This window comes from Chironomus tepperi, unplaced genomic scaffold (assembly GCF_022539635.2).
Source record: "Chironomus tepperi strain 1889 unplaced genomic scaffold, CSIRO-AGI_Ctep_v1 contig_244, whole genome shotgun sequence".
NCBI classification, from domain to species: domain Eukaryota; kingdom Metazoa; phylum Arthropoda; class Insecta; order Diptera; family Chironomidae; genus Chironomus; species Chironomus tepperi.
The window spans coordinates 996,186-1,022,106 of record NW_027226366.1 but is presented as its reverse complement, the minus strand read 5'-3'; the positions used below and the strand labels follow the sequence as shown (position 1 = coordinate 1,022,106).

The 25,921-nt window shown below is 29.5% G+C and overlaps 1 protein-coding gene across 1 annotated transcript in view; it reads left to right on the top strand.

Moving 5' to 3' along the window:
• The window catches only part of LOC139091281 (chaoptin), a 47,146-nt gene extending 34,788 nt beyond the window's left edge, over nucleotides 1-12,358 (top strand). The window contains exons 4-6 of the mRNA XM_070641281.1: nucleotides 1,728-1,838; nucleotides 5,927-9,134; nucleotides 10,497-12,358. Coding sequence (XP_070497382.1) covers nucleotides 1,728-1,838; nucleotides 5,927-9,134; nucleotides 10,497-10,691 — 3,514 coding nt within the window. The 3' untranslated portion in view covers nucleotides 10,692-12,358. The remainder of the gene's footprint in view (nucleotides 1-1,727; nucleotides 1,839-5,926; nucleotides 9,135-10,496) is intronic.
• Nucleotides 12,359-25,921: the final 13,563 nt, after the last annotated feature.

Sequence of the window (25,921 nt, the reverse complement as noted above, 5' to 3'; positions counted from 1 at the left end):
TTTGAAGTGAAAATTGATTTTTTGCTTTTGTTGGTGCTGGGATTGTGTAGGACATTGTTGCTATTTAAGCTTGTTTTGGATGTAAACAGGTGGCCTTCTGGCTTCTTCTTTTAATTCTTAGTAAATGATGAAGATTCAGAAGAATGAAACTGTGCAACCTTCCTTTAAGTCGCGATATTTCACAAAATTTCAGATCCACATCTTACCTTAACAACTACGTCAGTTACAAATGATTCGAGAACTCTCATTTCGAATTGCAGGCTTCTCAGAATGAAGCGTCCAATCCTTTGGTGCAACTTAGCACGACTGGGATTCGAACCCATGTCCTTCGATTTCCGGTCGCATGCTCTTGCCACTGAGCTACCGAGGATTGTTAGATAGCGTGACACAAAGCACACTTGAATCTTCTTTCTTTATCCAGTGCTCATTACACAGCTCTTATTCTTGAATTAGACTACAGCACAGCCTAGAGCATACAAAATTAGAACCGACTTCGAGCTCAGCTTCTATCGTCCAGATGATCTAATGCAATCCTTAAAGTTAGACTTTAAATTCTCAATTTATGAAGCTTCCACAAATCTCCTAACAAAATCCAACACCAACAAATCCAATTAGTTCCAAAAAAAAAGCCCTTAACTCACTTTTTTCGAGTACTCTCCATCATTTCACACAAGAATAAAGACAAACTGATTGTAATAAGTGAAAAGTTTACATTTTTAATAGAAAAAATACAAAACTGTCAGTATAAAACAAACTTCCTCCATGCAGCACAACTTTTTTCATCTCCAAACAGAGTAAATTGTATGAAATTCTCTCTTATCATGTCAACGAATTCAATTCCCAGTTTCCATAACTTTATGATGATACCTGTGTAAAAATTAATAAAATAAGAATTTCCAGTGAGGAAGGACGAGTACATGTCATAAAAAAATATTTCTACATTATCACGCTTCAGCTATTACAAATCTTTCTCCATTCAACTTTCTCTAACATGATCTATGTTGTATGGGACATAAAGCAAATGAAAAGAAGAAACTTACCTGTGAATGTGTGCCTGCCTGATTTTTATTAAAAAAAGCCTTCTCTCTCCCCACTCACAACCTATAAAATATTTCATTGATAACAACATTTCGTTAACGCGAACGTAGATATACAATTGTATATTTCTATGTCAAGCACAATATGTGATTCTCGAGAAAATAGCTAGTTAGGATTGAAAGAGGAAAAGAAGGCAAAAAAACCGAGATGAGTGTTTAAACATTAAACATCATCACATACAATCTGTTTAGCTGAGTTATCTTGCTGACAATCTCCGTAGAAATACGTTTAAATATTTACTTAAGCAATCCTATGTAGCCCAATAGTCACATTCAGTCGCATTGTCGCATGTAGAAATATATGTTTGAAGATAAAAACACGTACGAGTCTAGAAAAAAAAAGTAAAAAGGCACATAGAGAATCAGAAAAAAGGATTCCAAAAAAGAATATCTGCTGATTTAGGAGAATTCTCTTTCTATATTGACTTTTCGATAGAAATATTTTGATTGCTAGATGCTAAGTCTTGATAAATCCATGAACACATATACACATTCCAAGAAGATGCTTGCTCGTTAGTCTTAATCCATTCCTTTTCCCTTTCCTTCCTTTTTTGCTCTTTCATATTCAAAAAAATTATGAATGATATTAATTAATTAATTAACATTTCTTTTTGACATTCTCATTTGCAGCTTTATGGCTCATTCACTAATTTCATTAGATATATCAGGAAATCTTTTTCAATCAGTTCCATTAGAATCAATAAAGTCAATTCACACTCTAAGTAGACTGATAGCACAAAGGTAAGTTAGCAAACAATTTTTTATACAAAGTAAGTCATAACTTCCTTCATATGTGTACTTATAGTAATTTAATTAAGTTTATTTTTAAACTTATACCTCAAAAATTTCTTCTCATCATCTTCCTTTTTAGCGTGTTTATTGAAATTGGGTTTTAAAGGGATTGTGGATGTTATTTAGTCTGTTTGTCTGTATTGTTGATTGATCCTGCAGTTTGTTTAATTGATTAACTAAGAAATCAATGTTGATTTGATATTTTGAAGCCATAAAACAAAACTAAGATGTATTCAGGTTTACAAAAATGTTATATAACTGCTAAAGTTGCTAAGAAATTATAATTGCGACTTTTTTGCATTAATTAAGCTCACGAAAACTGAATTTTAAACAAATTTATGAAAATTTCGACTTTTACTCGCGACAAATTGAAATGAACTGAATGAAAATTGTTTTACTGAACGAATTTAGATTTGAGAACCTTTAACAATTGTATGGTTTTGAAGTATTTGAATTTGAAATGGCCGTTAAAAATCTTTTCAATTTTTTTGCAGTTCAATTGTTTTAAAAGTGTAATTTAGTGCTGATTGGAAGTTTTATTACTTTTAGATTTGCATTATTTGTGAGATATACCTGAAGAGTTTGTGATGAGGTACTGAATTTAGTCAAATTTAAATATTGAAGCTACACAGTTTTGAATTTAACGGACACTCAACTACGACGAAAACTCTCTATTAACAACAATTGCGCTTTACTTCCTGAAGCATCTGCAAACTTATTTTTTGATTGTTACAGAAATGATAAGTAAAATAATTTTTTTTCCTCTCTACTTATGCTCCTCTCTATACATATTATATGTATATGTGCATGAAAAGTTTTTTAAGGAAAGAAGGAAAAGTTTTTCCTTTACAATCTTATATCTTTTTTTTGTGTAAAAGAGAATCTTCATGTAAAAATGAAACTATAAAGAGAAACTAGCGTGAAGTGCTCTTGAATTAAGTTTCGATAGCGCATCTTCTTTTGATAGGTACTTGACTGAATAATAGATATTGAACTTCTGACTAAACAAAGAGAATTATCTCACAAAAAAAATTTATGCAATGGGGTTCTTCTGGTATTTATTTACTCTTTCTTGTTATTTGATGCTTATGAGGAAAAAGGAAAATGTCCATCTGTAAATCTACACACAAAAAAACTATGTAACGAAAGTGTAGAATCATTGTTGATTCGGAGAACAAGATGTACAATTATTTACTATTCCTCACACTAAATGGTTGACCAAAATTACGGTCGAAAATTGTTGTTTAGCAAATATTGGACAGAATTGGTGATGATTTACAACTAAATGATATGTTCGGAATGAGACGGAAGGTGATGCTGTAATTACATCCTTGTTATTGTCTTGTTTAGGAGTTAAAGATTTATCCGAGTTTGAAAGTTGCTCAATAATCTTAGATTTACATTGATTTAGCTTACTTCGATTAGATTTCTTTAAAATTATGTTGAAAAATGTAAACAAAACACAACTTTTTCTGTTATTTGTGTTTTTAACTGTAAAGCACACAATTCTTTGTAATAGAGCCATTTTTGCCAACTTTTTTAATCAATTTGAGTAGTTTTTACAAGATTTTAGTTTAAATTGGACTTTAAAAAGCAAAAACAAAATTTCAAGTTGAGTTCAATTCTTAAATGGCGGAATTTTCATTACAAAATTCAATTTTTTTCGTAAATTAACGAATTTTTTGATTGACAACAGATTTAGATCTGAAATTAGACTGACCATTCAAAAATCATGCAGTTAGCCAGCTTACTCATCCATCATACCTGAATCTGATAAATCTAATACGACAATCTCAAAATAGCAACATTGTTGATGTCAAAAGTTGCTCAAAATTGTAAGCCTCTAACTGATTCTGACAGTGTGGCAGATCTCTTAATGCCAAAAGCCATCCTCGTTTCAAAAAAACCGAGTTCATGGTCATAAATCGCATTTAAAAAACTCATTTTACTGAAAAGTTCATCGTCCTAAGCTTCACAATCATGAAATTTTCATAATTTTTTTTGTTTCAAAAAATATATATAAAATTTTAGATTTTCATTAGACTACAATCCTCTAATTAAAATATTAATGAGCGTACGTTGATAATATTCATGAGACATGCCAGCCTAAAATAAGCTTTATTATTCCACGCTATCTAAATATCCCCCTTTACCTTAATGCCTGTTATGAATCGATTCATCGATTTTTGTTTAAAATATTCCTCATTCCGAGAAAAACAAAAAATTGTGTTCCTAATTTGTAAAACAAACAGGCAGTCAACAAAAACAGAGCTAAAGTGTAGATAATTGAACATACTTTTCTCGAAAAAAATGTTGGGAATGAGGGAAATGAGATCAGAACTCTATATAGCTTTAAATGTATGTTTTTATATAAGAAAATGATAAATCAACAATCAAGATAAATAATAAGTTACGTCTCATTCTTCATAATATTTTTTACTGTTTCTTTAGGGCATAGATTCCTCGAGTCGAAACTTTCCTTATTTATTCCCATAAAGCTTTTATATTCACACACATTCATCATTATAGAGTGGAATTAGTGATAAAAAAATTGCTTACTTCTTCATCTTTTAATTAATTTTTCATTGTGAAAGTTGTGCCTGAAAGAAAGTTCGAAGTGCAGCACAGAAAAAGAATTTCGAAACTTTCAATGAACTTTCTTTTTTTTCTTCCTTATTTATGAGTTTTTGTTATAGTTTCGCAATTTTCTCATTGTTTATGATTCACATTAATTATATATTCGAGTAAACTATGAGTAGGAGAGTAATTTATTTGTATAAATTTTCTTGCTCTCGCCTTGAATCTTTCCATAAAATCGAGTTTGCATGAAAAATCTTTGCAAAATTTAAATAATTTAATAATTTTCTGCTGTCTGTTGTTTAGTTTGGGCTTTCGAAATTGTATTGTCGAATTTTCGAATCTAATTTCGAAATTATACCTTTTGTTCGAATTTTCGAATTTCATTTCGAATCTGATTTCAAAATCATATTGTTCGAATTTTCGAATTTGAATTTCGAGGCAAATGTAAACAAAGAAAATTAACTAAGAAATTTATCAATTTAAGCTTTAAAATCTCAAACTTAATTCACATTGTCTGAATTTTGCCAACTTTTTCCACCAATTACTGTCTTTAAACTGAACATTACACTTAAATTCAGTTTAAAAATCACTAACAAAACTTTCAAGTGGAAATTCGAAAAAAGCGCGAAGACTTTTCAAGTTTACAAATTAACAGCTTTTCTCTGCCTTGGCAAACAACAGCTAATTATGACACAATGAAAAAAACGCTGTTAAATTATTAATATAAATAAATTAAGGGCGGATGAAGGAAATGTGTAGGAGAAAAGCATCCATGCCTGCAAAACTTTGTAATTTCTCCGTCATGTTCTGTTTATATCGAGTAAACATTTTATCACAACATAAGATGAATGCATAACGATATTTACCATCATTACGTGTCATAGATGTGTCATGCATTTCTCCTTTTTCCTTTTTACATTATTTGTGCAGTCACACATTTTTCGCATAAAAGAATGTTTATTAGTAATGTTTAGACACTTATTTCCATGTTTGTGTTTCCATTATTAGATGACCCCAAAATAGATGGAAGAATATGATGAATGAAGTAAAAAATTTTTTGAGGTTATGTAATTTTTGGGGTTGTTTTATGGTGGTAAATATTATGCACAACTATTTATGGAATAGAACATTTCATAAAGAAGTAATGGAATCTGGGCACATAACCTAGAAATTTTTTTTTGAGGTTAGAATTTTAAAGTGATTAAAAATTAATTAAAAATATGATTTAATTCCAAAAATAGTTTTAGGAATTGCCAAATAATTGAGGTTATGAAGTTTTTACATAAAAATTAGTTTGAGGTTATGTTTTTAAAAACTTACTCAAACTCCATTTAAAAGGCATAGAATCCACAAATAACTCCAACCATATGAAGGAAGTCACACAATTTACCATTCTTTATTACATCCCCTACAAAACTAATCTTCTCTTTTCATATTTCACATGTCATTTCAAACAGAAACCATATACAGCATCTTGACGGAAATTGGGGCAATTTAGCTGATTCCTTAAGAAGTTTACACCTCGCAGAGAATTCAATAAGTGATATAAGCTTCAATCACGATGACAGACGACATAATATATCAACATCAGCTTTATCATCAACACCATTACTAATACAAGCACATCATTCAATAAATGAGCAGTCATTAAATAAACAGCAATCAATTAAGACTTTCTCAAAATTACGTAAACTAGTGTGGCTAGATTTAAGTTCAAATCGTATTCAGCATATCGGTCCGAGTACACTTCCGAAGAGTATTGTGACATTAGATTTATCAAAAAACTTAATAACATCAATATCGACAGCTCTACAAGAGCATCTACATGATTTAAGGATATTATATTTACGTGATAATTTACTACAAAAAATCAATGACGTGAGATTTCAAGGATTGCGATCGCATTTAGAAAAAGTGGATTTAAGTCAAAACTGTATAGATGAACTACCACGTCATTTATTCAATCGTTCGACACATGTTAAAGCGATAAACTTTGATCGTAACATCATAACATATGTGCCAGATAATGCGTTTAGTGATATGAACATATTGCATCTAGTATTATCATTCAACTATATAACAGATATTCATGCAAATGCATTCATGACACTCGAAAATAGTCTCGAATATCTTGATTTAGAGAGAAATTTCCTCAAGACCATACCAACAGCTATTTATAGTCTGAATAAATTACGTTACCTGTATCTTACTTCCAATATGATAAGTTCAATTGAAACATTACCAGCATCATTAAAAGTTTTATCATTAAGTAGTAATAATTTTTTCCATATACCAAATGAAGTTCTTATTAATTGTACAGAATTATCATATTTAAATATGGGATATAATCGTATAACGTCCATAAAACCCTCAACATTCGAAGGATGGGGTGGTGAAGTGCAGACGCTTCTATTACGTAATAATAAAATAGGAGATTTAAAATATGGAGCATTTTCAGGACTGGATTCGATAAAGGAAATAAGTATGAGCTTTAACGACATTCATTATGTTCATCCACTAGTATTTGAGAATGTATCAAGGACATTGAAGATATTGGAGCTATCATTTAGTATTTACAGTGAGGATTATCCACAGGAAGCCATAAGTTTATGTACTGAACTTATGTGGTTGGGTTTGGACAACAACAATCTAAAAATAATACCCGACAATTCATTATCGACTCTATATGAGCTGACATACATCAACCTATCATTTAATCGTCTAACATTGATCCCTGTACATCTTTTTATGGCCGACATTCATCGGAATTTATTGGAAATCGACTTATCGTACAATGCGATTGAGAAAATAACATCACATACATTTAGTGGCCTCGAGTTGTTACAATTAATCAATTTATCGTCAAATAAGATCAAATGTATTGAACGATTTTCATTCCATAATCTACCATATCTTACATATATCGACATGACACACAATCAATTGAGGAATTTGAGTGAAAGTATTTTCGAATTTTTGCCAAATTTACTAAGTATCGATTTAATGTTTAATAATCTCATCACGTTCTCATTAAAATGCTTCAAACATGTTTCAAATTCTACAACACCGATGTCTATCAACATCAGCAACAATGTTATCAATCATTTTGATGGCGAATTAAGTACATATCTTTACATTTATTCGCTTGATGCGAGTAACAATCAATTATCAGACTCGCAGGCATTTAAGAATATTGGATATTCCTTGCGCATACTATATCTTAATGGTAATAATTTGAGTACATTGGGCAATCACGCTTTTGGAGATTTACCATTATTGGAAGTACTTAATGTCGCACATAATAATATAACATCGCTAAGACGTCGAAGTTTTCAAGGATTATCGAATCTACAGGAGCTTGATTTAAGTTATAATCATATTGAATTGCTACAAGTTGAACAATTTTCCAATCTTTTACGCTTAAGATACTTGAGACTGAATGGTAATCGCCTTAAAGGATTACCACGTGATGTTTTTCAAAATACCCGAATTGAATTTCTTGATTTGTCGCACAATTTCCTATCCGTATGGCCAGTCCTATCATTCTCCGATATTGGATTTACACTTAGATGTGTACACATTAATTTTAATTTAATAGAATATCTTGACTCGACAATGTACATGAATACACAATATATGACTGAATTGCACTTATCTAATAATCAGCTCAAGGTGCTACCTGATAACACATTCTCAATTCTACATAATTTAACATCATTAGATTTAAGTTATAATCCACTAATTACAACAAATTTTAAGGAATTACTGCTAAACATTCCACAACTTAGATTCCTCAATCTTAAATCAACTGGATTGTTTACAGTTCCAATGCTGTATTTAAATCATCTTATAGAATTAGATATAAGTAAAAATCAAATACATGACATTGATTCATTAGTTGATATGAAATATTTAAGTAAATTAATCATATCCGATAATAAAATTTACAACATGACAACCCTCACAAGAAACTTGCCACCAACGCTACGCTATCTCGACATCTCGAGAAATCCAATTAGGAAAATATCATCTCACGACTTTACATCAATTAGACGTCTTGAACATTTAGTAATTGAGGATATAAAAATCTCAAATTCAGATGCTTTCATCAAATTACATAACCTGAAAACATTAAGGATCAGCTCACAACATAATTTTAGTGAAATTATATCAAAATTGAAGGGATTGCGTGAAATTTATTTAACAATTTATGAGCATCGATTTGATGATAAATATTTTGGTAAATTATTGCCAAATACCAAACTTAATGTGATCGAAATTAGTGGACATAAACTGAAATCGATATCACCTAATGCATTTCATGGACTCGTGCGCAATGTCAATTTAAAAATTCGCATACACAAAACGATGATTAGTGATTTGCCAGCAAATTTATTCTATGCTTTACGCCACATACCAAAATTGTCAATTGATCTAATTGATAATAAATTGTCGCGGTTCATGGGCGATGTATTCTATCCGAATGCAAGTGCATGGGATGCTGTGGGTACGAAGAGTATTATTGGTGGAATAAATACTGGCAATAGAAATGCGCTTATTTGTGATTGTGATCATGTATGGTATGGTCATTGGTTACGACGATGGCTTCGAGAATCTGCACAGGTCAATGTTGTATCAAAGGATGAGCAAAAAAAGATGTTGAAGGTAAGAGAAACTTGTTTGTATTTTTTTTACTCATTCTATTGTTAGAGATGTAGCCTAGAGATATGGCTAATTCTCTTCACTTTTCAACTTTAATTTTTTTCTGGCTTGAGACAAGGGTTGTGAATTGAGCTTCGACTTAAAAGTTTTAATTCAATTTTTGATGTCGGTAATATTCCTTAACAGACAAAGAGCATGCTTTCATGACACAGTAATACCATTACATCACCTAAAAGCATTGCCTGTGTCTGTTAGGGATTCTGATAGGGATTTGGGTTAAATCTGGTCATTCATAGGGTTGATGAGAGAATCTGAATATTCTTTGGTCTGGTTCTTGTTTAGGAATTTAAGTCGAGTTTGTTAAAAATTGAATTTCATTTAAATGACCAGTGTATTTTAGTATTTTGAGTATCAAAAATGGAATTTTAGATTAACCCTGAATGTAACAAGTTGATGGCCCTTTAGCAACTTAATCAGAATTGGTTATAAAGTCAAATTGCCCTTAATAAATAAAGAAGCTAAATTGTCTAAATAGCTCAGTTGACAAGATTAGGGTCACATAAATTGGTATTGAATTTGAACTCTTTGGTTCAAATCCCATCAAAGATCCTAGTAATTTTTCAAAAGTTCATAATATTGACGTGTTTTTCAAGTTCAAATCCATACTTGGGATTTTCCAAGATTATTCATTATTATACAATTTGTGAAAAATTGTCATTTTCATAGTTTTTAAAGTTCTGCACTTGGATGCTAAAGCATATTAATCAACCCTATGGGTCACATTTGAATAATTGATAGCTCAGTTAAAGATGAACTGAGTTTGGTACTGATACTCTCTGGTTTCCTACCATCTAAAAGTTGTCACAAAAGTTAATAATATTCTAGTAAGTTCTTCTGGTGATTATTCGGGGTTATAAAATTTATTGACAGTTTGTAAAGGATCTATATCTAGGGATGGCTGGAGATATATGATCAAATGGGTCAGATTTGAATAATTGATAATTAAGAAACTGAGTTTGCATACTCCTGTCTTTAACATCTTTGTAACTTCTAATAATCGGTCTATACAGAGTTCACATCATGTTTAATGCAGTTCTAAGTTGACTCTTGCCTATGGCTGGATTCAGTGTATTATTCTAGGCTAGAGACACCATCGTAAGTCTTCCAGGCTAGTTGATGAATAACTTCCTAAAATCCATAATTAATGCCAATTCACCACCCTTGGATCTCGAGCCAAAAGCCAAAAAATATTAAACTAACCAAATCCTCTTTTTTTACTCTCTTCCTTTCTCTCACCGTATGCATTTATTATGCCTCTTCCTCTACCGCCTGGATTATATGGTCACACAAAAAAAATATAAACAGCGAGCCAGAGAGAGCACATGTATAGAAGCAACGAGCGGAAAGCGAATGCCATTTTTAGAAGTATTTCCGGAAGATCTCCTATGTCATGCATCAGCACTAAGTAGTTTAGCTATAACATTAAGATTAAAATATTTCATTTTGCATTTCAGTGCAATCACAATATTGATTTGCAAAACATTTTTTGTGCACTTGTAAAATATGAAAAAAAAAAGGAATTAAAATTTATGATGACAACCTTTTTTATTATTTGGTATATTTTTTGTTGTTCTAGTGAATTATTAGTGTAACATTTTTAGGCAAGGGACATAGTAAATAATAATAAAAACGAAATAATAATTATGATAATTTCTCTGTGATAAAAAATGAAATATTTTACGTTTTTTTCTCTTCTCCCTTCATTCCTTTGCAAAAATTATAAATTACAACCGACAAGGGACGTCAACTCCACAAAAAAAAGTATATATGCTGACGAAAAATGTGTAAAATATGTACAATCTAAATTGAAAAAAAAAGAGAAATATTCAAAATTGATTTATGGGAAATTTTGTCGATGGAAACAACTTTTTTTTTATATTCCCGACTCGCGGATATCTGATAATTTGAATGTGAAAATGAATTGTTGACCTGCTGACACTGGTGTTTTTTTATTGTTTAATTTTTATGCCGCGATCAAGGTTAGAAAATGAAATTTGTTAGATTATTTTTTATGGGATTTTCCTGGTGTGAGCTTCTCAACAGGGATTTTCTGGGACTATAGTTTTATGATGATTTGGATTACATTGAGGTTGAGCGTGGTGTGATGTTGGGAGTTGCACTTTAGTATCTTGTATAGTCTAGAGTCAAGTCATATGTAGGTGAATCTGCCAATGTGAGAGTTGGGGTTCTGTGGTCAAGTGGATTGGATATTTGAAATTATTACCTTTTGAGAGGACGTGGGTTCGACTCCCACAAGACACCGATATGACAAGGATTCTATGCTCCAATAGCTATTCAGATCATTGAGATCCAGAGCTTAGATTCGCGGCTAATAATTGTTCAACGAGTGAGGGTGTGTGCCAGGTCTTTGCATTTAGTAGTTCTAAAGTATAAAGTGGGATTCGAGCCACTCCTTTGTTGATATTACAGGGATTCGCTGCAATGCTTTCAAAATTACACATTACAACCTAAAAGTCATAAATTTTCCAATTTTTAGGTAGCAAAAATTTACATTCTAGCTAAAATTTACACAAAAATTACCTTAAGTTACACAATTCCCGTTGATGATGAGTATAAACATTTCCTCGACAAAACTTCCCCAACCACAAAAGACATCCCTTGATAACGAAATGGGTAAATTACTCTTTAGTGAATTGATAATCTTCTCTCCTTTTAATTCACTCTCAAAGAAGTTATTCAAATTAAGCTTGGTTCATTGCACATAACATAATGTATTCACATTTATCATATTAAAATACCAGCAAACCAAAAAAAAAGTAACGAATGAACAGTAAATTATCATAAATTCCGGCAGACATCATAAATAATTCATTTCGTAAGATAATGATAGTAAAAAAATTACAAATTGTTGATAGTGTTATTAAGTCCTTTTAGCATCCACAAAAAAGAAGGTTTAAGATAGCAAAAAAAAAGTTTAAATTTGTAGCATAAAAAAGTAAAAAAATTTTTATTCATTAGAGACACAAAAGGGGAAGTGCTTAAAAGACATGAATGCAAAGGAATTAGAAGAACTAACGACAAACTTATTTTTTTAATGGTGAACATTTTGGTATGGTTGTTAAATTTTAATTTATATACTAATTGGATTCGTTTAAAACTTTAATCATTTTTGAATTGTTAATCATTAATGAAATGGATTCGATTTTTCAAAGAACATAAAAGTTTAGATTTTGAAAATTTAAAAAAGCAAATCAAATTTCAAAAAAATGTTTAAATTTTTTAAAATTTTAACTTTTTGAAATTTTAAATATTAAAGAATTCAAAATTTAAGAGAAATTCAATTTTGAAAACTTTGAATTATGAAAACTGTAAAAATTTTAAAAGTTTTAAGTTTTAAATTTTAAAAAATCGAAATTTTTATTTTCTTCTACATTTTAATCTTAAAATTTTAAAAGTTTTTTCAATTTTTTTGAAAATTTGAAATTTTACAATTTGAATCAAATTTTTAAGTTTGAAAATTTTCAAATTTAATTGGAATTATAAAACATTCGAAATCTTAAAATATTAAAATTTTTAGGAAAATTCAAATAATTTGAAAATCAAAATCATGTTCAATATTTTAAAAGTCAAAAAATCTGATTTTTCGACTGCAATGCATTGATTTTTATTAAATTTGGCATTAATAAATCCGAATTAACTGAACAATTAATTTTTAATTCGAACTAATTTACATCACTATTTATTTATTTTGTCAATTAAATCATTATAAAGCAATTATTGACATAATTCAAAAAAATAGTTGAAATTGATATTTAATTTGACTCTAATAATTTAAAATGTTTCAACTAAAAAAACACGTGCCGGATTAATAAATTGACAAAATTAATTTCATTTGAATTTAAAAGCTTCTCAGAAAATTTCAACCCAACCCTCTTAATTAAAAATGAGCAGCCTCGATTTTTTTATTTTTATTTTTCATAAAATAATTTAAACAATTTTTTTGCACTGAAAAATGCTCTTAAATTCCATACCCACGGCATCATCTTTAAAAAATATATAATCCGCTGCTTTCATGCGCAATTAATTTCAATGACTTTTATTACCATTCATTCCTCAGTAGACAAAAATAAATTTCGGTCAATTAAAAATAAAATAAAAAATGATGTTAGGCGTATTATTTAAAGTAATTCCTACTAATGCCTAATAAATTGGTCTCACGTTAATTTATCTACACAGGATGTTTGCTATATTCCCCGATTGCGTAGGAAAAATCCTAAATAATAAAATGCGACATGAAAAGGTAAAAACTTTAATAAAAAATAACAACAACAACAAATGAGAGTAATTGAGTTGAAAATAAAGGAAATTTTAAATCATTTATCCTAGGATACGGATGATTTCACGTTTGCTCTATAAATGATTAAATTTATTCTTCTTTAATGAAAAAAAGCTGTTCTAATGACAACCTATTGATAACTTAAATGGCATGAATTCATAAAAATTAAATGGGGACAAATTATTTCTTAGATTAAACAAATTTGATCCGAGTGTTCAATTAATCGTGTTTGTTAAGGTTTCTATGGGAATATCCATTATGAAAAAACTTAATTAATAAAGGTTTATTCGAAGGTATTGATTTAAAATTTTTTTCATTTTAAAGGGCGATTATCTGATGTAACTTAATGAACTGTATGGCTCTAGTTTATGAATTTGTTGTGTTGATTCCAGTATAAAGTTTTGTATTGAACAATTATGAAAAGAGTTTAAAATTATTACAATATTTGAATTGAAACTTTTAACTAACTAAAGTTGATTTATTGATGTAAATTTGAATTTTGATTATTAAAAGTTTATTGAGAAACAAAAAGAATTGAAATTTCAAATAATAATTCAATTCAATTTTTAATTTAATTCAATAATTCAATATTCAAAAACTATTTTATTTTGGATTTTCAAGGTTTTTTTTTTGAATTTTGAGAATTGATTTAAAATGTCAAAAATGGTTTTAAAATTCTTAAAATTTGATTTTTCAAGGTTTTTGGAATCTTAAGAATTTTAAATGGAAAAAAATTATTATTAAATTCTTAAAACTTGAATTTTAAGTTTTTTTGAATTTTGGAATTTTATTTGACTTCTTAAAATTGATTTCTGAATTCTTAAAATTAATTAAAAATCAAATCATTGTTTTAAATTTTCATTCAAAACTTATTTTTGAAATTTAAAATATTTATTTAAAAATTTATTTTGAAGTTTTCAAATTTATTATTTAATTTTTAAAGTTTTCAAATATCATTTCAAATTTATTCAGTATCAAACTTTAATAAAAAAAGTTCAAAAAACTCTTTTAACTTTGAAAAAAGTTTTGAATCAATTTTTAAAGTTTTCGAATCTTTTTCTAACTTGTTTCTAACTAAAAATACAATTTGAAATGATATTTTTAGATTGAAACAATGAAATTTTAAAATTGCTCAATAATTCAACAATGCAATTAAAGCCTTAATTTCTCACTCAGCAACAGCTTTAAAAAAATCAATACAAAAAAAAATTATTTTTAAAATATTTCAAAACCTTCAATCCTCATTTCAAGTTTCACATTTGGAGCTAATAAGGGTTTTCTCTTCAGTACTCTAAACCATTACCATTGGGATAACTTTTCTGTTGAATTTCATCGAGAAAACCTTCTTATCTGACTTCATTTCAAGAAAAAAATCATTGAGTGTGTGTCGATAGCAAAAATCTCATTTTCTGCAAAAACATCAGTTTATTTTGCAGCATAAGGTAGATCTATCTCTGTTCATGATATCGACATGAACTAAATTTGTCCAATTTTCTGTTTAAGACATTCATACCAATTAAGTAATCATGCACTTATTAAAGAAATAAGTTAATTTTTGTGATATAATAAAGGAATCTATTGTAACTTTTGTAAATAGATAATCAAATTGATGGAAATGAAACCAAGTAAGAATAAATAATAATAATAATAATAAAATTATTAAAGTTAAGAATGTTCACTTTAGGGAATTTTTTTAAAGGCACCATAATAAAGAAAAATGAAAATGAAGAAAAAAAAAAGAGAATAAAAAAGAAGATTTTGAAAATAAAATAAGTTGAATTTAATTTGATTGTTGTTTTGCTTTCAGAATACAATGGGTTGGATAGGATGGAAAAATGTTAATTTATATTCAGAATTGAATATATTTTGAATGGTGTTGTATATATTCATCAAGCATTCATCGTACACATTTTATATCTTTCTACGAAAATATATATGAGGTTGGGTACACATATGGGGTACTTTTTGGTGGGAACAATTTTATTTGGCATTTGGCTACTCAGTTAATTATTGGAAAATTTAAGGAAGATGATTGAAATTTAAGGACAAATGAAAATTAACGGTTATTCAAAAATTGAAAAGTAACGGAAGTTCAAAATTCAAAATGAAGTTCAAAGTTTGAACTGTGGGAATTTTTGACGCGAACTTTCAATACAAAACGAGGAATTTTTCCAAAGAAAATTCATTTTATCTTGAAAATTCAGAAGAAAACATCTAAAGGAAGGAAATAAAGGCTAAATCTAAAAGAAAACAACATAAAGCATAATTATAAAGCTTAATATGAAAGACAAATGGTTTAAAAAGTACTTTTCAATACTAAATAAAGGATTCCATAATTAAGAGTAACTTTAGGAGTATTTTTAAGTACTCCAGGATAAAATTCATAGCCAAATAAGTGAAAGCTGGAGACAAAATCGCATGAGGCAACAAATATAGTGTTGACATCACGACTATAACTGAGAATCATAAAATTTAAGGGAGTTTTGTCCAGTAAAGCAAAAAATTCAACAACATAGATTTCATCGATCTCTACAGACCCTAGAGATTTTACAACAAGAGCATCATATACCAGTAGTCGATGGTCAGCCTAAAAACACAGCGAGAAAGAGAGATATCAACATTTTTTGTTTGGAAATTTCACGTACTTTTGCACACTCAAGTATGAGAGAACAATATTACAATGGATTGAAATTGAATGTACCTTTGAGAATTCTTACTTACTTCGACATGATAATAATGAGATTTTATTTATAGGGTATGCGAGAGCAAGCAGAATAAGAAGAAAATGATACAACGTGGTAGTACTTAGACCTTTTTTTTCCACGTTTATTCGGTGCTGAAATTATGGCAGTTTGTGAAAAATTTATGAAAGAAACGTTTTACGATTTTTTATCCCTTTATTCTGTGGAATTTGCATTTATTGTTTGATTTTTCAAACCATTATCTTCTTTTTATAACTCTCCCAGCTATGGATGCCATATGTAGAGATTATACCATATTATGTACGAATTTTCAAGCTCAAGCACGAAGGTGAGATTATGATGTGAATTTCTCCCTACATTGTCGTTTGTTGAATGCCAAACAAAAACCCTCAAAAATTCTTAAAATATTCATATAAAAAAATTCCACAAAATTTTCCCTACCTCCGCTCACTTCATTATTTATTCGCAAGGCGTTCATAGTTAATTATTGTCAATTTGATTTTGAATATTTTTAAGTTTACAATTTCAAAAATTTCCTTGATAATTTCGTTAAATACTTTAAAATGTGACGGGGAAATTCTATTTCATCGCAATATGTTCTCATTTTTAAGGAAATTCCTATAACCATAAAAAAATGTTCTCCTTCTGTTCTTCAACACGTGCTTTTACTGTGCGTAATCATAATATTCGTATTTCGTTCCTTTAAAAAAAACTTGCCTGCCTGCCTGCCAAGCATTGCGTGCAAACATTTTTATGAAAAATTCCTGCTCTCATTCATTCTCATTTTAACAACTTTGTGTAAAGTCTGAAACTTATACTACAATTCTTAATACTTCTGTTATTTTTAGGGATATTTCTTTTGTACAAAATATATTCTGATGTGTTTATTTTGTCTGCTTGGTTGCTTAATAAATTCATGAGATGGAAATGAAGATGATTTATGACACGGATTTCTGTCTTTCAGCAATGGATTACTGATGTGATATTTTTTATGAATTTCTGGAATATTTGCAAATCAGTTCTGGATATTCTGCTTGCTGAAAGAGCATTAAAAGTGGATTTTCAGTGGCAGATTGTTGTTGAAAGCTATAAAAATATTTTGGAGGATGTAAAACAGGCAATTAAATTTCTTATTTCAATGTTTTAGGTCTTTTCAGGTGTATTTGAAGATTGTGTAGATGCTATTTTATTGGTTTTGCTTCACAGAAATCTTGAAAATCAATTAAATTTGCAAGTTTGATATTTTTGAAGAATTTTCAATTTTCAGGTTAAATGTAAACAATGAAAAGGGAATGAAACTACGGTGAGTTGATTCAAATTTGAAATTTATAAAAACCGTTACAATTTTTTTAACGAAAATGAGCTTTGTAGTTATGATATTCATCATTTTAAGTGAGTTTTAAGACACTATAAATCGAAAATTGGATCAAGGCTGAAAATCCAAATATTTAATAGACATCACTAGTAAAAAAATCCATAGAAAATCATATTTTAACCCATTTTACCGCCTTCAACAACTCCACCGCTATTAGAATACAACAATATCAATACCACAAAACGGAAGCCCTTCAATGACCTTCACAATAAATATTAGGTGTCAAAAAACAAAATAGAAGTAGAAGCATTCAAAATTTAACTCGAAGGTAAACTTATCTAGGTTAAAATTTGTATTTAACACCCTCAAATTTAATCACGCGAGATTCCTAAACACACAAAAAAAGGAGTATATCCCCCATCCAAAAAAATGTTGATACTTATTAAGAATGCTCTTAAACCATCTTAATGAGGCAAATTTTCTACTAGTTTTTCCTGTTTCACGGAGGCTTTAGCTGTTTGCGTGTTATAAGAAATTTCCTCTTTTTTTTATTCTACGGTGTGTGTGTAAAAGTAGACATAATTTCACTAACAGCTCAAAAATTTTCATTTTCGCTTTATTAAATGAAGCCTGTTTTCACAACACTGTTCTTTATGTTCTTATTACTTCAAAAATCTCATACCTGAGAATGAGAAAAAAAAGTTATTATTAAAAGTTTTTCTTATACAATTACATTATTGTGCTAAATGAAATTTTTATGGACACGTAAATAATTGAATTCTATTAAATGTTTACTTAAGTAAAATTGTATATGATTTATGGCTGATATAGTTTTACGCCCCGAAAATAAAATAAAAAAGAAGGAAAATAAATTTTCATTTTTATGAATTATAGCATTTTAAAATTGAAAGCGTGCACACACGAACTACACGTATTGTATAGACTTAAAAGCATACAAGTTTGATATCTTGATGTGACGGAATGAGAATACAATTTTTGAAGTTTTTCTTGTTTAATTAACCAAGTTTTAGTGCTCCCATGAAATTCATAAGTACTTTTAATTAACCAGACTAACACTAGTAAAAATAGAAAATTTTGCTAAAAACTCATTAATATTAATTAAAAATTGTAAAATTCACTATAAATGATTAGAAATGTAATTAGAGAAAACTTTGTGGTTTAAAGCTGTTCTCTTTTCAAACTCGATGAATTTTTTAACGCCTTTTTCTTGCATTGTCATTCGTTAAAGTTATGTTAGTATTGGAATCGTTAATAAATGATGTGAATATTATTGGATTTTGGTATGAAATTATCTGATTCATATTTTATAGCAATAAAATGATTTATGTATGGAAAATTTGATTGAAGCAAGGATTCTCAAACTATGTGATGCAGCTCATTAGTGTGATGTGAATAATGTAAAGTCATGGTGTCGATAGAAGTGGTAATGCACTTGGCATTGGCAATTGGCAAACGATTACCATCCATAAATCAGCTTTATTCGTAAAATATGGAAGGCCATGGATCATAATTGATCTGTACGACCAGCGAAGCATGTACATAAGTCTGCCTCAGAACCTTTTGAGAAAATTGAATTTTCTGACATTTTCCTTAAAAATTTTTAAATTCTACTGTCTGCATAGAGTTTAGTGTCCTAAATTACTTCGCTGGTTGTACAGATCAATTGCTATCCATGACCGACCTCCCTTAAACGTCTCCTAAAGTAGACTCTATCGCTGGCTTCCGTCTGTCAATTACTAATTCCAAATTCCATGCTATAAACGGATCTATCAACAGCTTCTCTCCATGAGTTCTTAGACCAAAAGTTAAGTGCACTAATCCATATAAAATACAAGTCAACTTCGAGCTCTGGAACTCAATAACTTGAACAATCTTTAAAATCAAGTCACAAACGAGAACATTTAAGCAAATTCAGCTCTAAAACGATCCCTAAGCAAGACAGTAACAAATCTCTGAAATCTCATATCATATGTGAACGTCATTTACAAACAAGCCTCATGGGAAAATACTTTTCAAGAGACATGTTAAGTGGATATACTGAATTTCCACAGAACCTTTTAAATTTAACATTTTTAAAGCTTTTTTACTTGGATTTTGAAATCAAATCCAATTTTACGAATGATTTGAATGAACTTTTTTGGGGTTTTTTCTATTCTCAAGGATGACTTTCGATAAATCAAATAAATGCCAGCTTGAAATCAATCATTACAGCTAACAAAAGATTATAAATGTCTGTAGGCAAATACACAAAAGATTCATCTATGAAGTAATCAACAATTAATATCACAAAGCCAAAATTTCCATGAATATTTACATAAATACAGTAAAATTCGAGTTGATTTTCATTGGAATTTATGATTAATTACAAATGAAAACAGTTCACGTGAATTAGCTATTGCTATGAGCCATATGTTGCGAATGGATGAAAGCTTCTTTTGATTTAGTTAAAAAAAATGTTACCATTGTGCGTGTCAATAGACGATTTGTAACACATACGCAAATTTTCCCACGCTTCATGTTGCCTTTCAATGGAAATTAAGGCTTATCAAGTAAATTGCCTTCAATAACTACATTTTCTTCTTCCCCTTTTCACTTCCTAGAAGGCATAATTCTTTTCACGAACATAAAAAGATCATGAAGAATGAAAGGGGCATCGGAAAAAAAAGGATTTGAAGATGGAAAAGTAATCGAATCTATGAATATTTTTCATTTAAATATAAACACAGGAAATGAACTTGAAAAGGAAGTGTTTTGCTATTTAAATATCATAAAAATTTGTGGTTTTTACAGATAATTTTTCCTTTTTCCCGTCGTTAAAGGAAACAGTCACTTTATTCAGATTCCCCAAAAATCTCTACCACGAATTGCTAGAAAAAAGTAATTTTCCTCATGATTTGAATCGAGCATGTACTAAATTTATCTACACGTATAGATACAATAAAATAATTTAAGTTTTTTCCTGTTCAACATACATTTTATTTGCGATGATTTTCCACGAATTTGACTTTTTTCCTCGCTTTGTCTATTTATTGAATCGTTTTCTTCTATGCTTGGTTAGATATGCCTTGAGATTTCCGTTCTTTGAAATTGATTTGTTTAACAGCACCAGATGTTTTCCTAATAATTAAATTAAAGCACATTTTTCTCTTTGAAATTAACTTTAAGACTGAAAAATTGTAAACAATCAAATGGGGTGTGCAACTATGATTCATAAAAATTTGAAAATTATTTAACCGTTAATATGTTTTCTGTTCATCAACTCATTTGCCTGACATTTCAATTAACAATTTCCATCAAACCCTCATCCTTATTTGTCCTCATGAGAACAAACAAAGCATAAAATGTCAACATGTTGGATGCGATGACTTTTTAACTTGCAATTCCCTTCTCCCTATCTAAATAGCGGAGTAGAGGACAAATGACACGATAGAAAATGAGGGAAAAGCAAGATAAGAGAAGGAAAAATAAACTAATTTTTTGCGCTGAAAGTTGCGGGATATGAAAATAGCAAATAGCAACGGAATGAGGAGAGAAAATTTCATTATCAACAAATTACCCTTGAAATGAAGCAAAAAAGGACACAAACAGAAAAAAAGCAAAAGAAAGAAGAAGGAAGACATGAAGATGAGAAATATGTTTGTTAGAATTGTGTTCAATAAAGATTGAGTTATAGTGATGTAGCGTGAAGTGAAAATTTGCCTTCTATTCCATTCAATGGATCGAGCTACATTGTACTGTCGTATGTTCGAGTATGAATAGGATACATAATTCTGTTTTTCCATAGCCATGACAATTTTTATTCTCATCCTTCATTCTAGCTACTCTCGAGAGTTTTAACGGTTTTTGGATTTAATTTGAATTTTGATTTCTCATTGAAATTTTCAATTATTGCCTTTTTAAGTGCTTTTTGTTTGTTTTGCAAGCTTTTAGCATATCAATATCATAACTTTGAACTGTATACTTGCAAGTGATCAGTTATTTGACAAGAAATCATGATTAAAAAGACTAAAATTTGCAAAATTAAATTTTGTAAACAAAAATTCAAAAATTCAAATTTTTGACATTTTTTGAATATTTTTGTAACGGACAAAATCACTCTCGAGAGCATCAAACCTTTTTTTCATCTACATTTAGGCCTCAATCGCTCTATTCATTCTCCCTTTTCACAACAAATCAACATTTTGAATGATTGGTTCTGATTAGTGATTAGTTTCCGATAAATTTATAGGATATATACGTCCATTCATATTCGTCTCAATTCAAAAATTTTATGTTTATGTATGTGAGGGGGATAACGACTATTTGAATACAATTATGGACTACCATGCGACAATTTACAGAGTAAATATGCGTATAAAAAGGTCAAGAGTCATTTTATGAGTTCAACTTTTTCCATTTAATAGGATTTATTTTTATGTTTATGTTATAAAATGGAAGTAGTTTTTGAGTTTATGAAATCAATAAAGGACTTTACTCAAAGTCATATTGAGTATAATGGGGAAATATGGAACATTCCAAGTATTTCGGAGCTTTATTTTCTCTTTTTTTCAAGTGGATGTGAACACAATAGCACTGCTTGATGCTTGATAAAATAGAATATTTGATTTTATGCTGTATTATGAATTTTATGAAGATTTTATTTTTTTATGCTCGTGATGGCTTTTTCTTAAAATTTTCTCTTTGTCAATGAATTGATGACAGTCATTGCATTAGTACTTACTTTTTATTAGTCGTTTGGGTGGATTTTCTCTGAGGGCTTTTGATGGAACTTTCTATTTTTTGGGTGAAAATCTTGTCATTTACAGGAAAATATTGAATTTAGGATTTTCTCACGCCTACTGTGATTTATTTTTGAATATTTAAATTGTAAATAATACATCAGAAAATCAGTCAAATAAAAAATTTGTTTGTTGATCACTCTTGCTATTTTTGGGTAAACTTTTGGTGCGACCTTTCAAATATTTGTAGGTTAGGTTGTAAATATCGCAATTCACGATTTTAAATTTTTAACTGAGCATTCAAAATGTTAAATTTTGTGTTGGATGTTTGTTTGTTTGTGAGCTTTTTATTTGACTTATTTTCTGAAGTTTTGAGGGTGTTTAATGCTTGTTATCATACATATGATTTGATTGCTATCGCACACGAAAAACATTTGATTATATTAGGCACTTTAAGCCAACGATTTACAATATTTGAACATGAAATGCTAAACTTTTGTCAACTGCTGTCTAAAATTTAGCTCTTTTTATTATTTGCCTTGAAGCTTAATTATTCTCGAACAGTACAACATGGTTATTAGGGAGCCGCTACATCGTTATATTAACGGTATAACGTACAGTTGACAATAATGAAAATTTTAGCTTTTAAAAATTAACGGAAGTTCAAAATTTGAAAATTTGAGGTTCAAAAAATAATAGTAGTGAATGTAAACAAAACGTGGAAAAAGAAATCGCTTCAATTAATTACAAAATAAGGACTTTAACTAAGAACAAACAACTAAGGACCAAAGGAACAAGATAAGTAAATATTTTAATCCTTTTTCCATTCACTAATATTAAGCTCAAGTTAAAAATACTCAAATAAATCAACAAATTTTCAAGAAACAAAAGCTTTCGCTGATTAAAATTTTCAATTACTAATAAGTAGTAAGTACAATGCTGTCTCTAAAAATAGATCCATCTAAAGAAGATTAAATTCAAAATAAACAAGGAACAAAGCAGAACAAAGAAAGAACCAAGGCAGAAAATTCAATTTTTTCAATGACCATTCCGACTTCCAAGAATGAATGTAAGCTGGAAGGACAAAAGAAGACAGTAATTTAATCCTCCCATTAAGAACTAAGCAACCCTTAAATTTAAATTTAAAATCTTTGTAAAAATCTCCAAAAAAAAAGGTCCTAAAGATTCACAAAACCAAACATCAATAGTAGACATAAATCATACAGACGGAAAGGTAATAAATTGAAAAGTGTGGAAGTTAATATATACACAGCACCAAAAAGAAGGAAAAAATTCACATAATTTATTAGAAGAACTTCCTTCTTTTTCCCATCATGCTGGTATCCTTATTATTTTTTACTGTAAAATAAAATATATGTATTTATTTGTGATGTGGAGAGATGCAGCATCTAACGATACATCACCTTTCTCAAAAATCGAGTATAATTCTTATAGAAAATTTTAATGCCAATAAATAGAAAGAAGGCCCCAATGTTCGATGTTACACTACATCAATCTTTGTTTGATACGTCTCATTCATTGAATTTCATCTTAAAGATCTACGATTGGGTACCCAAGTCAAAGAATCCTTTTTTTCTAGCATGCCGATTCTTCTTCCTTATTTCCTGAATAAGTCACACGTTTATTCATTCATTCTTGATTCCACTTGGGGTACATTTTTTCCTTTCTTCTTTTTATTTATTTTTTATTTTTCATTTTTTTATACTTTTTCAGATAAAAAAGATTGATTTTTATGTGGCAGGTTGAGGTGGAATGGATTTTGTGGTGTGGGATGTTGAAGAAGTATCTGAAAAATTGGAATTTTTTTTTATATATTTTTTCGTGATTTCTTTGAGCTCAATCTTTGTGGTTTTATTATGAGCAGAAGTGGTCAAACTTATCTTGTATTAAAGAATTAAAGGGAATTTATTTGTATGGCAGCTGTTACCTATTGTGTCAATAATCATAGATATAAAATCCAATCTGTAAAATTCTCGGAATGTTAAATAAAGTCTGCAATTAATTTTTTGCTAAACTGAAACTAAAAGACTGTAAAAATCGATCAAAAAGTGATGATCGCGATGATGACATCGTGGAGCTTTCAAATCTGTCTAACAACGCGACAACGCATCAGTGCCTTAATGATTTTACTGAGCCATTCGGAAGTGAATCCAAGGAGAAAAACCATCCTGCTTCTCTATCTAATTGATACAAACCAATTATAATTTGGGAGTACGAAAGCTTGCCCTTTAGGTAGATAACCTTGTCATTTTAGCAGAGCTTGAAATCGATTCGGATTGGCATGGCCAAGTTGACAAGCGTCAATATGAATTTTGAATTCACTTTGAACATTAGGGCCGATTTAACAGTATTGTACGATGAACTGCTTCATCATGTTAAATGCACCAGAACATTGCTTCAGAAATATCGACTTACCGTACCTTACCCGAGCTGCACAATGCGTAGAACCAAATTTTTCGCTTTGAGATTGGGTTGAAATCAATTGTAACGGTGCAATCATGGTGTCCTACCGTTAATACGACGTTTCATCGTAGCCTTAAGATTTTGTGCTATGAAGAATTAGTTGAGATTCACTTTTAAGTTAGAGATTCTGGTGTGAAGTCATAAGTTATGACTCATAACACCATAAATTCAAAAGCTCTAAATGCAAAAATTCCTGTAATTTAATAACTCTAATTCAGTATAAATTGACATCATAACTTCTAATTTGATCAACAAAGCGTCCTAATGTAATAAAAATCATGATTCCCCTAATAATGCTCTACTAAAAGTTCATGTCAATATGTGCCAAAGGTTGAAGTGCCGCCCACAAAATACGATAATCTCTAAAGCATCTCTTCTGAAAAGAAGAACCATAATGTACATTGGTGAGAAGTTTGTCCACAACTGATTATTAAAGAGAGGGAGGAATAAAAAAACAATTTTTTTATTATTATTTTTATATCAAATTTATTGTTTGGTCATTCACTCGTAAATTAATACAAACTTTCAAACTCTCATCGTTTAAAATTAATAAAAGAAAATAATAAAATGATAAAAAAAAGTTTCTTATTAGACATAAAAAAATGCGAATATTTTTGAGTATAGACGAAGAAAATATACAGCGGGTCCATACTAAGAATATTTTTAAGGTTATACGAGGAAATTTTCTTTTAATTCAATAAATATTAAGGGAAGGAATTGATTTTCATTTTTATTCAGTAATAGGACACATAAGAGGAAGACAGGACGAAGGGAAATAAAAAGGAAAATTTTTTCAAAAGAATAATCCCTCAGTATAATCAATCAAGATATTAGACTAACCTCATGCGGTGGTTACATGAAAAGCATCATGTATTCATCCACATTATATTGCTTATGTAACCATCACTGAGGTACTTAATCTTCATGAATGAGCTTTTCAATAAAATCCATCAACAGAGAAAATTTTCTAAATGAATGAGATCCGAAGGCTCTTTTTGGCTCCTTCCTTCAATGAAATCATCTTTTTTGTTGTATGTTCCCTTCATCTCTCATTCAACGAGTACAACCCACATGTAATCGGTTGACAATCAGTTTTTGTTGCTTTTCTTTCTTTTGACAGATTTCTTTCTTTCTTATTTTGTATTCATGCTGTGGTCATTTGAGTTGGAAGTTGGAAGAGCTTTTTTTAAGCT